The sequence below is a fragment of the Copadichromis virginalis genome, linkage group LG11 (assembly GCF_057382275.1).
Source record: "Copadichromis virginalis isolate Kocher_CV1m ecotype Utaka linkage group LG11, C_Virginalis_male_GT1.1, whole genome shotgun sequence".
NCBI classification, from domain to species: domain Eukaryota; kingdom Metazoa; phylum Chordata; class Actinopteri; order Cichliformes; family Cichlidae; genus Copadichromis; species Copadichromis virginalis.
The window spans coordinates 39,649,491-39,667,131 of record NC_140628.1 but is presented as its reverse complement, the minus strand read 5'-3'; the positions used below and the strand labels follow the sequence as shown (position 1 = coordinate 39,667,131).

At 45.0% G+C, this 17,641-nt stretch overlaps 1 protein-coding gene and 1 non-coding gene across 2 annotated transcripts; both read left to right on the top strand.

Moving 5' to 3' along the window:
* The first annotated feature begins 1,350 nt into the window (after positions 1–1,350).
* LOC146699516 (uncharacterized) lies at positions 1,351–3,026 on the top strand. The gene is made up of 4 exons (XM_085472489.1): positions 1,351–1,590; positions 1,700–1,844; positions 2,364–2,472; positions 2,852–3,026. Exons 1-4 carry the CDS (start codon positions 1,521–1,523, stop codon positions 2,975–2,977), a joined length of 450 nt encoding a protein of 149 aa, XP_085328615.1. The 5' UTR covers positions 1,351–1,520; the 3' UTR covers positions 2,978–3,026.
* A 1,169-nt stretch (positions 3,027–4,195) lies between these two features.
* LOC146699515 (U6 spliceosomal RNA) lies at positions 4,196–4,301 on the top strand. Its single transcript, XR_014923070.1, has one exon. It is a non-coding gene; the product is annotated as a U6 spliceosomal RNA (small nuclear RNA).
* The last annotated feature ends 13,340 nt before the right edge of the window (positions 4,302–17,641 follow it).

Sequence of the window (17,641 nt, the reverse complement as noted above, 5' to 3'; positions counted from 1 at the left end):
AGATGGCAGAGAGTTGGTGTCGTAAACCCCGCCTCTGTTCAAAGATGGTCGCTCACAGTGGACATAGATGCTTCTTTCACTCCTCTTTCAAACCATCTGTCCTCTCTGTCCAAAATGTGAACGTTGGCATCCTCGAAAGAGTGACCTTTGACCTTTAGATGCAGATGGACTGCTGAGTCTTGTCCTGTGGAGGTGGCTCTTCTGTGTTGTGTGCTGTGTCGTGCTTGGAGACATCCCGGTGCATTTCAGACCCAGCAACACGCTCAGACACAAACTGGTTCACCCGAAAGACAAAACGCCAAAACACAGACTGAACAATGTGGTGTTTGCTGTACAGTGCAGCGAGGAATGCCCAGACCTCTACATTGGAGAGACCAAACAGCCACTTCACAAGCGCATGGCACAACATAGAAGAGCCACCTCCACAGGACAAGACTCAGCTGTCCATCTGCATCTAAAGGTCAAAGGTCACTCTTTCGAGGATGCCAATGTTCACATTTTGGACAGAGAGGACAGATGGTTTGAAAGAGGAGTGAAAGAAGCCATCTATGTCCACTGTGAGCGACCATCTTTGAACAGAGGCGGGGTTTATGACACCAACTCTCTGCCATCTATAATCCAGTTTTGAGATCCTTCCCAGACGCCTTAACGCCCACTCACATCCTGGGCCATCTGACCTCAGGAATTCACATGATAAGGTGGGGCCAGGTTTCACAATGAACACACCCGAAACTCTGGCTGATTGGGACCCACACCCAGTTTCACACCTTGGCTCAGGCGATTAGAGGATCATCAGGGGGTCCTTTTGTCCCTCTGTGGGGGGAAACTCCCACTAGGTTTATATCTGGGACTCTCCACCATTTGACCTTAGAACTGAAGAAGCTTCTCGGATGAGAGGTGAAACGTCTTCAAGTAACTTAAAGAAGTCCAGACGCTTTTCTTTGCAAGCTCCTTTGACTACGATGACCTGGATGACTGAGAACCTTCACAGACATCTCGTTCACACCCCAAAAGCTCGCAGCTCATTGATCCAGCCCGAGTCCTTTCAGACTTCAAAGCTGCTCTAACTGTCGGGCTGACATGGACACGGAGGGGATGACTCTGTGGGAACAGCCCGAGTTCCTCTGGCAGTGAAGGCCTGGGCTCCTTATGACTGAGGAAGATTCAGGAGCTCCTCACAAAAGGAAAAATGTTCATGGTGTTTATAACCTGCAGCTGAGGTGGACTTCAGACAGTAAATCAATGAATAAAACAGGAACATAAATAAATGATTAGCCCAGTAATCGCTCATGCCCTTTGGATGTCTGAGGCCCATCAAGGAGGAACTGCAGCTCACAGAAAACTGATTCTCTGCAGAGTGCTGCGATGACCTGCTGATGATGAAAACTGCTGTTTGCCATCAGCAGTGTGGAAATCCCAGCTCGTCTGCCAAGAGACAAACACGAGCGCAGAGGGGAGACCATCACGCTGTCAGGACTATAAAACTTCAGCTGCACGTCTGTGACTGAGACAAACCCGCGATGGCTTCCCTCAAAGCGCTGCTCTCTGCGCTGACCCTGCTGGCTCTGACTGTGGACGCCTCGTCCGGCCGTGAGTATTTCATTTGTTTAAGCGCCGTGTGGCTTAAAGCCGCTCGCAGTGGTGCTGCGTGATGTTTGTAGAGCATAGTTTCAATAAACCTCCTGTTTCCTTCTGTCAGCCGGGTACAGCAACTACAACTACGACCGGTCCGGTCAGGACCTGACCCGTCTCTACAACTCGCCGGTGACGACGGCTGAGAGGATGAAGAGGCCGCTGGAGGGGACGTCAGTTATACTGGGACCACTCAGCCACTCCGGGGTTCGGTCGGTCCACACTGAACACAGAAACATTTCCACAAACAAACAGAAGTTGAAACCAATAATCTCAATGCTTTTGAAGATCTTTAGTTATTTTGACTTTAATTCTGAAACATAACAAACAAAAATGTTCCCTCTGTGCCGTTTGGCACTGTAAGTGTGGGAACTGAGGAGACTGTTACTGCAGAGTCACAGTTTCCTGTGCTTGTTTGTGTTTGTCGTATTTTTGTATTCAATAAAGCTCCAGATGTTTTCTTTGGATGGCGGCACAAACATCATACTGTTCCATTAAGACAACAGTGGAGCTTTTTTAATGCATATTCCAGTTTGTACAAACAGCTGAAACCCTTAAATGCATCGTTCTGATCACTGTGCTGTTGTGATTTCATTGTGCAGAAAGCAAGCAGATGTGTTAGACCAACTGAGGTCGACACGTCACATGTGCTGGAATAACAAACATTGTTCTGACAGCCGTCAACGTGAAAATCAAAGAGCAGCATCTTCAAACCTCTCGTTCTTTTGTAGGGTGACGCTAGATGATGGCTCTCAGTGGCTGATCCATAAAGGAGGCGGATTCGGATTATCCTCTCAGACGGTCGTGACTGATGCTCGACACATGAGCTCGGCCTGGAGGGTAAACTTCAAACATACAACCAGCATGTCCATTTAATTACAGTCTAATCATAAACTCTGAAACGTGGCTCTATTGTGTTCAACAAGTCCACAAACAGTCAGGAAAAACAGACAAAAAAAGTAAATACCTTCAGCTCGTTGCTGGTGTGTATACTGGTGGCCAACAGAAACCATTGGAACCAGACCAAAGTGAAAAGGAGATGTTTGGCAAAAACAAACCAAAACGAGATCCTGCAGACTCCCGATTACAAACAGACACTTTATTTCCTGCACGCTGATTCTTCTTGGAATTTGTGTTGACGTGAAACTTTCAGTGAGAGTTTTAATCCAAACATTTACTTTTGATTCTTTCTGACCTTCTGTCTCGTTTTTGTCTGCAGCCTGTCAGTTCTAGAGAATTCCAGGGTTCAAAGACAGTTTCAGACTTCGTGAGTGCTGGAGGACCCAACTACAACTTACTCTCTGATAACTGCCACCTGGGATCCCGTCGAATGATGAACCAGTAAACATGATTCAAAGTTTCTCTCCTGATAATAAAGGCCACCCTCACACAGACTGTGATGTGTCTTTTCTTCCACTTGGAGGCTCCAGACTTCACAACAAACACCCCACTGACTGTAAGCTTTAGACAAACGTCTGCACACATTCATATACACAATAATGTCTACGGATCTCCTTCCTTAAAGGCGTCTCTGACACGAGGAAAGATGACAGTCTGCATGTCTTTGGGAACTAAGGTCCCTGCTGTGGAACAGAGACACTACCCACAGAATGGGAACCGAAGAGCTGACACTTTATTTTTCCACAGCAGTCATCATCAGTTAAGCTAACCCATCTATATTCAATTCAATTCAATTCAATTCAATTCAATTTTATTCATATAGCGCCAAATCACAACAAAAGTCGCCTCAAGGCGCTTCATAGGTACAGAGAAAAACCCAACAATCATATGACCCCCTATGAGCAGCACTTTGGCGACAGTGGGAAGGAAAAACTCCCTTTTAACAGGAAGAAACCTCCAGCAGAACCAGGCTCAGGGAGGGGCGGGGCCATCTGCTGCGACCGGTTGGGGTGAGAGAAGGAAGACAGGATAAAGACATGCTGTGGAAGAGAGACAGAGATTAATAACAGATATGATTCAATGCAGAGAGGTCTGTTAACACATAGTGAGTGAGAAAGGTGACTGGAAAGGAAAAACTCAATGCATCATGGGAATCCCCCGGCAGCCTACGTCTATTGCAGCATGACTAAGGGAGGATTCAGGGTCACCTGGTCCAGCCCTAACTATATGCTTTAGCAAAAAGGAAAGTTTGAAGCCTAATCTTGAAAGTAGAGATAGTGTCTGTCTCCTGAATCCAAACTGAAGCTGGTTCCACAGAAGAGGGGCCTGAAAACTGAAGGCTCTGCCTCCCATTCTACTTTTAAATACTCTAGGAACAACAAGTAGGCCTGCAGTGCGAGAGCGAAGTGCTCTAATAGGGTGATATGGTACTACAAGGTCATTAAGATAAGATGGGGCCTGATTATTTAAGACCTTGTATGTGAGGAGCAGGATTTTGAATTCTGGATTTAACAGGAAGCCAAAACAGGAGAAATCTGCTCTCTCTTTGTAGTCCCTGTCCGGACTCTTGCTGCAGCATTTTGGATTAGCTGAAGGCTTTTCAGGGAGTTTTTAGGACTTCCTGATAATAATGAATTACAGTCGTCCAGCCTGGAAGTAATGTGTGTTACTTCGGTAGCACATATACTAAAATTGGAACGATACAGAGAAGATTAGCATGGCCCCTGCGCAAGGATGACACGCAAATTCGTGAAGCGTTCCTGGAAGTAATAAATGCATGAGCTAGTTTTTCAGCGTCACTCTGAGACAGGATATTTCTAACTTTAGAGATGTTGCACAAATGGAAGAAAGAGGTCTTACATATTTGTTTAATCAGAATCAGAATCAGAATACTTTATTGATCCCTGGGGGAAATTATTTTTTGTTACAGTGCTCCATTTTAAACCAACATTAAGACAAGACAGACAATACACTAACTAAGAATAGTACAATATATACATATATATATATACATACATACATACATAAGTCACTCATAAATAAATATTTGGAAAAGAAACATGTGTAGTTGTAGCAGCAAACAGTGTGTTAAGTGGATGCGTTGTACAGGGAGATGGCCACAGGCAGGAATGATTTCCTGTGTCGTTCAGTGGTGCTTTTCAGTAATCTCAGTCTCTCACTGAACGAGCTCCTGTGACTGACCAACATGTCATGGAGTGGGTGGGAGGTGTTATCCAACATTGTCTTTATCTTGGACAGCATCCGCCTCTCCGACACCACCTTGAGGGAGTCCAGCTCCATCCCCACAACATTGCTGGCCTTACGGATCAGTTTATTAAGTCTGTTGGCATCTGCGACCCTCAGCCTGCTCCCCCAGCATGCAACAGCATAGAGGATCGCACTGGCCACCACAGACTCATAGAAAATCCTCAGCATTTTCTGGCAGATGTTGAAGGACCTCAGTCGCCTCAAAAAATAGAGACGACTCTGGCCCTTCCTGTAAAGTGCTGTGGTGTTTTTAGCCCAGTCCAGTTTATTGTCAATGTGTACTCCAAGGTATTTATAGTCCTCCACAATGTCCACACTGACCCCCTGGATTGAAACAGGGGTCAAGTGTTTCCTGGTCTTCCTGAAGTCCACGATCAGTTCCTTGGTCTTTGCCACGTTGAGCTGCAGATGATTCTGCTCACACCACGTGACAAAGGAGTCGACCACAGCCCGGTACTCTGTCTCATCATCCCTGCTGATGCATCCAACCACCGCAGAGTCATCAGAAAACTTCTGAAGATGGAGGTCTCTGTGCAGTGGCTGAAGTCTGTGGTGTAGAGGGTGAAGAGGAAGGGGGAGAGGACAGTCCCCTGTGGTGCCCCTGTGTTGCTAATCACCTTGTCAGACACACACTGTGGGAGACGTACATATTGTGGTCTTCCTGTCAGGTAATCAACAATCCAGGACACCAGAGAAGCATCCACCTGCATCGCTGCTAACTTATCACCCAGGAGGGTCGGCCTGATGGTGTTGAAAGCACTGGAAAAGTCAAAAAACATGACCCTCACAGTGCTCGCCGGCTGGTCCAGATGGGTGTAGACACGATTGAGCAGGTAGATGATGGCGTCCTCAGTTCCGAGACGAGGCTGATAAGCGAACTGAAGGGGATCCAGATGTGGTCTTACTATGGGTCGCAGCTGGTCCAGGATGAGCCTTTCCAGGGTCTTCATGATGTGGGAGGTCAGTGCCACGGGCCTGTAATCCTGGGGGCCACTGGGACGTGGCGTCTTTGGTACAGGGACGAGGCATGATGTCTTCCACATCACCGGGACCCTCTGCAGACTCAGACTCAGCATAAACAGTTTATGAAAGACTCCACACAGCTGGGGGGCACAGGTCTTGAGGACGAGGGGACTCACTCCGTCTGTGTGTCGAAGGACATGTCCTGGTCAAACATGACTCCAAGGTTCCTCACAGCGTTACTGGAGGCCAAGGTAATGCCATCCAGGGTAAGAATCTGGTTAGATACCATATTTCTAAGATTTTCAGGGCCAAGTATACAATAACCTCAGTTTGATCTGAATTAAGAAGCAGAAAGTTAGCGGCCATCCAGGTCTTTATGTCTTTAAGACATTCCTGCAGTTTAACTAATTGGTGTGTGTTATCTGGCTTCATGGACAGATAGAGCTGGGTGTCATCTGCATAGCAGTGTAAATGTATGCTATGTCTTCTAATGATGCTGCCTAAGGGAAGCATATATAATGTAAACAGAATTGGTCCTAGCACTGAACCCTGTGGAACTCCATAATTAACCTCAGTGTGTGAAGAGGACTCTCCATTTACATGCACAAACTGGAGTCTATTTGATAGATATGATACAAACCACTGCAGTGCAGTACCTGTAATACCTACAGCATGTTCTAATCGCTCTAATAGGATATTATGGTCGACAGTATCGAACGCTGCACTGAGGTCTAGCAGGACAAGCACAGAGATGAGTCCACTGTCAGAGGCCATAAGAAGATCATTTGTAACCTTCACTAAAGCTGTTTCTGTGCTGTGATGAGCTCTGAAACCTGACTGAAACTCTTCAAATAAACCTCTGCAGATGATCTGTTAGCTGTTTGACAACTACTCTTTCAAGGATGTTTGATATAAAGGAAGGTTGGAGATTGGCCTATAATTAGCTAAGACTGCTGGGTCTAGAGATGCTTTTTGAGTAAAGGTTTAACTACAGCCAGCTTGAAGGCCTGTGGTACATAGCCGATCATTAGAGATAGGTTGATCATATTTAAGATCGAAGAATTAATTAATGGCAGGACTTTGAGCAGTTTTGTAGGAATGGGGTCTAAAAGACACGTTGATGGTTTGGAGGAAGTAATTATTGAAGTAAACTCAGAAAGATCAATTGGAGAAAAAGAGCATTGGCGACTGTCAAGCCTTTGAGTCGCCGAGCAGCTGAATAGGGGAATAATGTTGACGCGCCCGCTGTTTAAAACGTTAGTCAAAGTTCCAAGTTAAAACTCCTTTATTTGTTATCAAATCCTTAAAATCCGTAGAAAAACAGTGATCAAAACATTCCAAGCTTGAGCGGTCAGCAAAAGTCGACTTCCCCCATCACCCACTCATTCACAAAATTTCCCTCGGGCGTGAACAGGTGATATAGCAATCACTATTACTGACACCACGTGACCCAAAGCTACGCCTATCCACAACATTCCGGCCCCTAATTATTACATTTTTACAGTAATAATTACACATCCAACACCATAACTCACAACACACACTTCATCATATCACAGACACCCAGTGAGACAACATAACATACTCAAAAGTCCACCAAAGTTATTTTCTCACGTCTTCTCTTCTTTTCTTCTGTCTGCACATGGTCAGTCAGTCATAGGCCAGAGGTTACCAGCACTTAGCCTAAATATAGTCAGTCTGTGATGTACATCTCATAACATTAAAGTCAATTCAAAGTTAGTTATGTCACGCTGTGTCAAAAATGTCATAGTCATGGGTCAGAGGCCTCCTGAAGAAGGCATATCTTTGTGACGGGTCTGCACACATGGCTGGTTGGGGTCTTAATCCAGACCTGACGCACAAGCCCCTTTTCATCTGGTGCAGCTCCGGTGACTCTCCCAATGATCCAGGAACCACGAGGTGCAGAATCATCCACTATAAGGACCACATCTCCAGGAACAACGTTGCGTTTAATCCTTCCCCATTTCTGGCGCTGCCGAAGTTGTGGCAAGTACTCTTTAGTTATCTTTTCCAAAACAGGTCAGATATGTATTGAACTTGCCTCCATCGTTTACGTGCGTAGAGATCGTCCCTCCGGAACAGGCCAGGTGGTAAAGACGGGTTGGACTTGAGAAGAAGGAGATAGTTTGGTGTTAAGGCTTCCAAATCATTTGGATCGGTGGATTCCAGCGTAATGGTTCTACTGTTGAGGATTGACTCCACTTCACAAAGAGCAGTTTGGAGCCCTTCCTCGTCCAAATGCTGTGTTTGGAGAGTGGAATTAAGGACCTTTCTGACAGAACGAATCAACCGCTCCCATGCTCCGCCATGATGTGATCCAGTTGGAGGATTAAAGATCCATTTCACTCCCTTCAAAGACACAGCATCAGAGATCTTTTCCTGATTCCACTGTTCCATAGCTCGTCTCAGCTCGCGCTCTGCGCCCACAAAGTTAATCCCGTTGTCTGAGCACAGTTCTTGTACCTGACCTCGTCTTGCGATGAAACGTCGTAAGGCGTTAATGAAAGAGTCAGTGTCAAGGGATGAGGCAACCTCATTATGTACTGCTCTAATTGCCAAACAAGTAAAAATAACACCATACCGCTTCACAAGACTTCTCCCACGCTTCACTTCAAATGGACCAAAATAGTCCACTCCAACAAAGCTAAATGGGGGTTTCTCAGGGGTCACTCTACTTTCAGGCAACTCAGCCATCTGCTGCTGGCCTGCAGCTCCATGAAACCTTCTGCAGGTCACACACCTCGACATGATGCTTCGAATCAAAGTACCAGCACCAGGAATCCAGTATTTTTGATGCAGCTTTGAGAGTATGTGGTTCCTTCCACCATGACCCACCTCTTTATGAATATGCTGTAGAATGAGATTAGAAATGTGAAGCTCTTTAGCGATTATGACAGGATGCTTGGAATCTTCTGACATGACAGACCTACTGAGACGTCCGCCAACCCGCAGCACATCATCCTCCAAAACAGGATTCAACTTATACAGTATATGTAGCTGCTTCGTTTCACAGACTCTCCCCTTTGGAGACGAGAAATTTCTTCGGCATATCTTTTCCTCTGACAGAACTTGATTATTTGCATCTCAGCATCCTCAATCTCTCCCAATGAAAGAAAGCCATGCCGGAAATCAACCTTATGTTGAGCATCTTCAGACTGAATTGTATCAGATGCAGACTGGAAATGTATCTTCTTGCGATGCAGTAGCAATGTCTTGAACCTCAAAATCCAACCCATCACCCTGACGAGACGAGTCCAGGATGAGGCACGATGGATTAAAAGGGTCAGAGGATGATCATCATCGTGTGCTTGTAAGACCTCGATGGCAGCAGACACCTTAACTTCAGGATCTTCATGTGTAAGTTCCTGCAAGTTTTCTGGGTTCACAGGCCAATTGTTCTCTGGCTGTGTAAGAAATGCAGGACCAGATATCCATTCAGTGTCACGTAAAAAGGTCTCTGCCTTCATACCTCTGGAGGCAAGGTCCGCAGGGTTATGTGTGGTGTTCACATACCTCCATTGGGAGGCACTAGAAGCCTTGAGGATTTCTGACACTCTGTTCGCCACAAAAGCACGGAACCTGGAAGTCTCATTGTTTATATATTTCAACACTGCGGTGCCGTCCGTCCAAAAGACAGAGTTTAAGAGAAAGTCCATCTTGAACTGCTGTTTCCATAGCTTGTCCAGTGTGACAGCAGAAACTCTGTTGGCAGTAACTGTTGCCAAACATCCTGGCCTTCCACAGCATTCTTGATTAAGTGGCCCATTCACAGTCCAGCCGAGCACAGTCCTAATGGCAAAGGGTCCATCACCTACACTCCGGATGACCTCCAAAGGTTCTAGAGCTCTGGGCATATTCATGCCAATCAAAAGCTCAACATTGGCCTTAATTTCTGGCAAATGAACGTGCTTCAAATGTGGCCAGTCATCCAGGTCATGTTGATTTGGGATGTTACCAATATCTACAGGCATTTTATGCTGAGTGAAGAGGTTAGGCATATCACAGTACATGTCACTGTCCAATCCAGCAACTTCAAGTTCAGGTACAATGAAACTGTCCACCACTTTCTCCTGTCCCATGGTGCGCAGGAGAATCTTTGTCCTCCTCCCAGCAATATTCAGCTTGTCCATAAGACCCACTGTACAAAAGGATGCTGAACTCCCTTGGTCCAGAAAGGCATACGTTTCCACTATTCTTTGACCTCTCTTTGATTTTACTTTAACTGGCACAATGGCAAGCTTACAGTCCTGTTCACCGGCCCCAGTAAGACCACTAGTCTGGATCGTAACAGGAATGTTATCTGCCTCATTATTAGGTTTGACTTCATTCTTCTCTTTGTGGTGGATATGGAGTATACTTGCATGTCGGAGGCCACAGATTTTACATGAAAGGCGTTTTCTGCATTCTTTGCTTATGTGCCCAGTACACAAACAGCCAAAACAAATGCGGTTCTTTTTAAGAAAAGAAATCTTCTCATTATGAGGTTTCTTATCAAGCAGAGTACATGACTCCAGTGTGTGTCCGCCTTTGCAGAAAAAACAAGCCTTCACAGTGCTGTGACGATCTTGAGTCCCTGTCTGATTCTGTCTCTCGACATCAGAGACTGTTGTGGCGAAGCTACTTCCTTTAGCTCTTAGATGTGGAGAACGTTTCCCTCCATTGCTGCCCTTGGCTGCTAGATGTGTTGCTGGAACGTCACATAGATTTCCAAAGATGGGATCTGTTGCAATTTTAACTTGACGCTCAAGGAAGGAAACAATGTCAATGAATGCGGCTCTGCGATGTTGCCTCTCCTGAATGTCACATGCTACTGTTCGCCATTTGTCTTTTAACTTATATGGCAGTCTTCTAATCACAGCAAGCATATTGGCAGGTGTATTTAATTCAGAGAGATCATCAATCTCTTCCATTGCATTGCAGCATCCACGTAAGAACAAACAATATGCCTGATGAGCTTTTCCATCTTCTGATCTAATCAGTGGCCATGAGTGAACTTTGTTCAAATAGGCAGATGCAATCACATGTCCATTCCCAAAGTGCTCATACAGCAGAGTCTTTGCCTTTACATATCCAGCACTTCCAGACATATGTTGGCAGCTTTTAACAAGTTCATTGGGCTGCCCCTTGGTGTACTGTGCAAGATAATGCAGGCAGTCACCAGCATCGCCAGTCTTTGCTTCTATGACCTGTTCAAACGAGCGCATAAAGGCCTGAAAATGTAAAGGGTCACCATCAAAGGTTTGAATCTCCCTTTTGGGCAGTGAAGAAAGACTTTGCTGATGGACCAACATACAAGTTAATTCATTTTGTTTTTCCATAATGGACAACAGATTTTCATTGGCTACTGGAAGAGCAGCTTGTGGCTTAGGCAAAGGTGGAATTGATCCAAAAGCATCAGAAGGCCCCATAAGAGCTGGTGCAGGCCTTTCCCTTTTGATATTCTGTTGCACTGTTTTTACTTGAAGCTCTGCATTCCCAGTGATTGCATTTCCTTTTGTAAGCGTCTGAGGAACAAAAGTCTCTGCATCCGCATTAAGAATTTCAAGGCTGTTTCCCTTTGTTTTAAAATATGATTCCATTCCATTAGATTTCCGTGAAGCGACGCTCCGCATAGTGGATCCAGTTCTCAGCACGTTCACCTTTGCAACAGTTGCAGCTATATCTGCTTCAAGCTGAAGTTGTTCTTTCTTTCTCCTCAATTGTTCCTCTTGTTCTTCAAGACAGTGTTTTTCTTTCAGCATATGTTGACGTGCGAGCAAGGCGGCCATTTCAGCTTCTGCCCTGAGACGTGCAGATGAAGTAGATGATACTCTTGAGCTTGACCTACTGCCTTGATTTGACACACTGTCGGATGGCAACATGTCATCATTAACATCATTCTGAGGATTAAGAGATGATTGAGGTTCTTTTCCAGTGTGCTCTCGCACCTCCACTTCTCCTCCCAGGGAAGTTTCCTGTGACTGTGCTTTGTCAGATGATGGCCTCCCCGAACGTTTATCAGTTTCAGAAAGCCATATGTTAACATCCTCCATAAACCCTTTATTGTATTTAGAGATGCTTGAGAACCATGTATTTTGTTTATCTTTCTCATCAAATGAGATTAGAGAAAGTAAAGATTCATGCAATGCACTGGCATCCTTAAACAGGTGTGTTAACTCATCAAACTGTTTTTTGACTTGTGAATGATTTTTATCATCTTTCATTAGCTCTTTAAGAGATATAATAACACTTTTCATTTTGTTTACATGCCTTTTCCGATCTGTTTGGATGGTTTCAATTTTGTTTGCAAGAGCTTTCTCAGTGAGAGAAATTATTCTTTTATCCTTTTCAGTTTTTCCAACAACAGATGCAGCCTGTGATCCACTCAACAGTGATCAAAACATTCCAAGCTTGAGCGGTCAGCAAAAGTCTACTTCCCCCATCACCCACTCATTCACAAAATTTCCCTCGGGCCGTGAACACGTGATATAGCAATCACTATTACTGACACCACGTGACCCAAAGCTACGCCTATCCACAACAAAGAGTCTAACTTAACATCAATGGTACTAAGAGTAGCTGTAGATAATATTACATCTGTGGGATGATTATTGGTAATTCTTTCTCTAATGATAAAAATTTTATTTGTGAAGAAGTTCATGAAGTCATTACTAGTTAACGTTAAAGGGATGGTTGGCTCAAAAGAGCTCTGACTTTTTGTCAGCCTGGCTACAGAGCTGAAGAGAAACCTGGGGTTGTTCTTATTTTCTTCAATCATTGACGAATAGTAAGATGTTCTGGCTTTGCGGAGGGCTTTCTTATAAAGCAGCAAACTATTTCTCCAGGCTAAATGATGATCCTCTAAATTTGTGACACGCCATTTCCTCTCCAGATTACGAGTCATCTGCTTTAGGCTACGTGTTTGAGAATTATACCACGGAGTCAGGTACTTCTGATTAGAGACCTTAGTTTTCACTGGAGCTACAGTATCCAGAGTCGTACATAGTGAGGAGGTAAAATTATTAACAAGATGATCGACCTCTGTTGGAGCAGCGTTCAGATAGCTGCTCTGCTCTGTGTTGGTACAGGGCATTGGAGATGATAACAGTGGGTGGATTATATTCTTAAACTTAGTTACAGCGCTTTCAGAAAGACATCTACTGTGATAAAGTCTACTCTCCACCGCTGTGTAATCAATTATTGTAAAAGTAAATGTTATCAGGAAATGATCAGACAGCAGAGGGTTTTCAGGAAACACTGTTAAATGTTCAGTTTCTATGCCATATGTTAAAACAAGATCTAGAGTGTGGTGGGTGGGTTCTTTTAGAGTTTGAGAGAAACCAATTGAGTCTAATAACAGATTAAATGCCATGTTGAGGCTGTCATTTTTAGCATCTACATGGATGTTAAAATCACCCACAATAATTATTTTATCTGAGCTCAGAACTAAATTAGATAAAAAGTCTGAGAAATCAGACAGAAACTCTGTGTAAGGCCCAGGTGGACCATAGATGATAACAAGTAAGACTGGTTTCTGAGTTTCACAGCTGGGGTGGACGAGGCGAAGCATCAGGCTTTCAAATGAATTAAGTCTGTCTGAGTCTTTGGTTGATTAATAGGCTGGTGTGAAAAATTGCTGCCACACCTCCCCCTCGGCCTGTGCTTCGAGATTTCTGGTAGTTAGAATGACTCGGGGGTGTTGATTCATTTAAACTAACATAATCATCCTGCTGCAACCAGGTTTCTGTAAGGCAGAGTAAATCGATTTGTTGATCAATTATTAAGTCATGTACTAACAGAGACTTGGAGGAGAGAGACCTAATATTTAATAATCCACATTTCACTGTTTTACTCTTTGGTTCAGATGTGGATACTGTATTGTTCTTTCTTTGTGATTGTTGTTGTTTGTTGCTGGTTTTTAGTTTGTTTTTTGTCTTTTTGGAAGCTGACACAGTCTCTATGGAGATGGGTTTTTGGGGGGTAGCAGGAGGAGAGAAGCTGCCTCCCAAAATCCATATCTTTGGACTGTGGGAGGAAGTCACAGAGAACCCACACAGAAAAGCTCCGGCTGGACTCAAACCCAGGACCTCACTGCTGTGAGGCAGCAGTGACAAACCGCCACCACCATGCTTCCCTCTTTGTATTAAATCTTTAATCTATTTGTTTTTAAATGTGAGTACTTTTATATTTGTCTCCGTCGCCGTGGTTTCTGTCCCTCTGATTGGCTCCTCTCCACTTGTTTAAAGAAAACTATCCTCGCTTCCTCTCTTCACATTACACTGACAGCTGTAACCCTGGATGTCTGTGGGCTTATGGGAAATGCTGTTCACACAGTGACTACTGAAAACAAGAAGATGAAATTATATCAGTTTTTACACATGAGAGCCTGTTCAGAGGATGGAGGTTTCATAAAATCATAAACTAATAAAACCTTTCAGTGTCAAACAGATTGGGGTTGATGATTATTAAATCATTATTTGGGCTCAGGGACCCCCGGCTTCATCAAAGCTATTAGAAAACTCCATCAGTAAGCAATTTAAAGATAAAGATAGCACCCTTAGGTCTGTGTTACACACATCCTGTGTTTTACCACATGTTTACCTGGAACTACATCATTAACACCTGCAGGGAGGCTTGTAGTGGACTCCGCCCCCTGTTGCTGATAGTAGGGTGCGCCCCTCACCTGGGGACAGGTAACTGAACACAGACATGAAGCAAAGTGGGAGGGACATTCTCACATTAAAACTAATACTTCTTTATTTACAAATGACATTTTTAAGATTTCATTTAATTTCCTGGCAGTTATTTCATGGCTCAGGCTTTGCAGGGCTCGAGCGTTTTGATTGGACGCCCCCTGGTGTCTGTGCTCGGTATCTAAAGTCCAAATGCAGAACTATCGATGAAGACATTTATCAGCTGAGCTCAGTGGACACATCATACGATGAGGGAGTGTTCTGAGGGATCGGGTCAGATCTTAACTTGTTGCCATCAGGTGAGATGATTATCTGTCACCCTGTGAAAGTTTCTATGGGACGAACTATTGATCCAAATGACAGTGTATGGGAAAAATGTTGTTGATGACAGAATGGGGCGCTCGTGTGCAGGTTCCTTCACTTCACTGTGCATCCATGTCCTCCTGCAGCACAAACTCAACGTTGGTCTCACATGAATAACATTGCATGAACAGCACTGTCTGTATTTGATTACAAAGATATGCCCAGACACAAACTTAGGCCCACCTCTCTGAAGTACGTTATCAATGTGCACATCCTGTCATGTGACCACGTGGATTCCTCTGCCAGAGTCATGAACTGAAAGTATTTCCACAGTCGACAGAGCAGGAAGTAGAAACACAGCGTTAGTCCCATTTTCTTTTTCTTCTGTGGTCAAAGTCTCTGAGTCAGCTGTCCCTCTGTGAGCTGGAGGGGAAATATGGAAGGATCAGCTCAATGCTGGACTGTCTCTGGATTCATTATCCTCTGACCTTCACACTTCTTTGTCTCCCAGTCTTGGGCGCGAGTCTTGTACAGACTTGTTTGTCTGATTCTTGTTCTGCACTCACAGTCAGTGTTGTTGGTTTCTCTGTCAGACTGACTGAACATGAGCGGTTTGGAGGAAGACGAGGACACAGCAGAGTCTCCAGGATCCAGCCGTCTGTCTATGAAGAGCGATCGGTCCAAAAATCCTCCTCCAGGCTTCAGTACTGATCCTGGACCCTCAGGCAAAGAGTAAGAGCCTGTTTGTGCTGTAAACTGATGTCTAAGATGATTCTGCTGCTGTGTCTGTGAGAGCAGCTTCGCTGAGCTGCTGCATTCCCACTAACACAGCAGAGCTTCAGTGGGGCTGTTCAACATCAGTTTGTTTTCCAGCAGAGAAACTAGTTTGGCCTGAAAACATCAAACTCACTGAGAAACACATGATCGAGTTCTTCTGTCTGTATCTGTATGCAGCTCAACATCTGTGAGGATTTTTTGATTGAACTGATAACGGGGAGATGGGGCGTAGAGCGCTACATCTCTGCATCAGACGGAGCCAGCTGAGGTGGCATGTCCCACCGGGAGGGGACCCGGGACACGCTCCAGAGTCTATGTCTCTCGGCTGGCCTGGGAACACCTCAGTGTTCCCCCGGAAAAGCTAGAGGAGGTGGCTAGGAGAGGGAGGTCTCTGCTTAGGTTGTTGCCCCCGCAACCCGACCCTGGGTAATATGACCCCGGATGGGAAAAGACTGGGAAAGCATAAATCTAGCAAATAGTTCAAATCGCCTCTGAGAAACAGCAGCACCTGTCGCAATAAGGACCGCAGTTTGATGGAGAAGGTCTCAAGGGACTCAAGCATTCTTTATGGCCTGGTTTGGTTTGTATGTGTCCATGTACACACGGTTTGAATCAGTCTGAGGGAGAAGGAGCTCTGCTGCCTCGGTACTGTGGAGTGGAGTGAGTAAGATGGGCGGTCCATGATGGGATCAGTGACTCTAATGTCCCTCATCACTCAAATACCTCCAGATTCTGGCCAGTGATGGTTCCAGTCTCATGAACCAGTTTGCTGATCCTGTTACATGCTGACATCTTTGGCACTGATGCTGCCAACCCCCCCTCTGCACCACAGACTGGTAGACATGTATGTATATGTGTGTATATACAGGGAGTGCAGAATTATTAGGCAAATGAGTATTTTGTCCACATCATCCTCTTCATGCATGTTGTCTTACTCCAAGCTGTATAGGCTCGAAAGCCTACTACCAATTAAGCATATTAGGTGATGTGCATCTCTGTAATGAGAAGGGGTGTGGTCTAATGACATCAACACCCTATATCAGGTGTGCATAATTATTAGGCAACTTCCTTTCCTTTGGCAAAATGGGTCAAAAGAAGGACTTGACAGGCTCAGAAAAGTCAAAAATAGTGAGATATCTTGCAGAGGGATGCAGCAGTCTCAAAATTGCAAAGCTTCTGAAGCGTGATCATCGAACAATCAAGCGTTTCATTCAAAATAGTCAACAGGGTCGCAAGAAGCGTGTGGAAAAACCAAGGCGCAAAATAACTGCCCATGAACTGAGAAAAGTCAAGCGTGCAGCTGCCAAGATGCCACTTGCCACCAGTTTGGCCATATTTCAGAGCTGCAACATCACTGGAGTGCCCAAAAGCACAAGGTGTGCAATACTCAGAGACATGGCCAAGGTAAGAAAGGCTGAAAGACGACCACCACTGAACAAGACACACAAGCTGAAACGTCAAGACTGGGCCAAGAAATATCTCAAGACTGGTTTTTCTAAGGTTTTATGGACTGGTGAAATGAGAGTGAGTCTTGATGGGCCAGATGGATGGGCCCGTGGCTGGATTGGTAAAGGGCAGAGAGCTCCAGTCCGACTCAGACGCCAGCAAGGTGGAGGTGGAGTACTGGTTTGGGCTGGTATCATCAAAGATGAGCTTGTGGGGCCTTTTCGGGTTGAGGATGGAGTCAAGCTCAACTCCCAGTCCTACTGCCAGTTCCTGGAAGACACCTTCTTCAAGCAGTGGTACAGGAAGAAGTCTGCATCCTTCAAGAAAAACATGATTTTCATGCAGGACAATGCTCCATCACACACGTCCAAGTACTCCACAGCGTGGCTGCAAGAAAGGGTATAAAAGAAGAAAAACTAATGACATGGCCTCCTTGTTCACCTGATCTGAACCCCATTGAGAACCTGTGGTCCATCATCAAATGTGAGATTTACAAGGAGGGAAAACAGTACACCTCTCTGAACAGTGTCTGGGAGGCTGTGGTTGCTGCTGCACGCAATGTTGATGGAACAGATCAAAACACTGACAGAATCCATGGATGGCAGGCTTTTGAGTGTCCTTGCAAAGAAAGGTGGCTATATTGGTCGCTGATTTGTTTT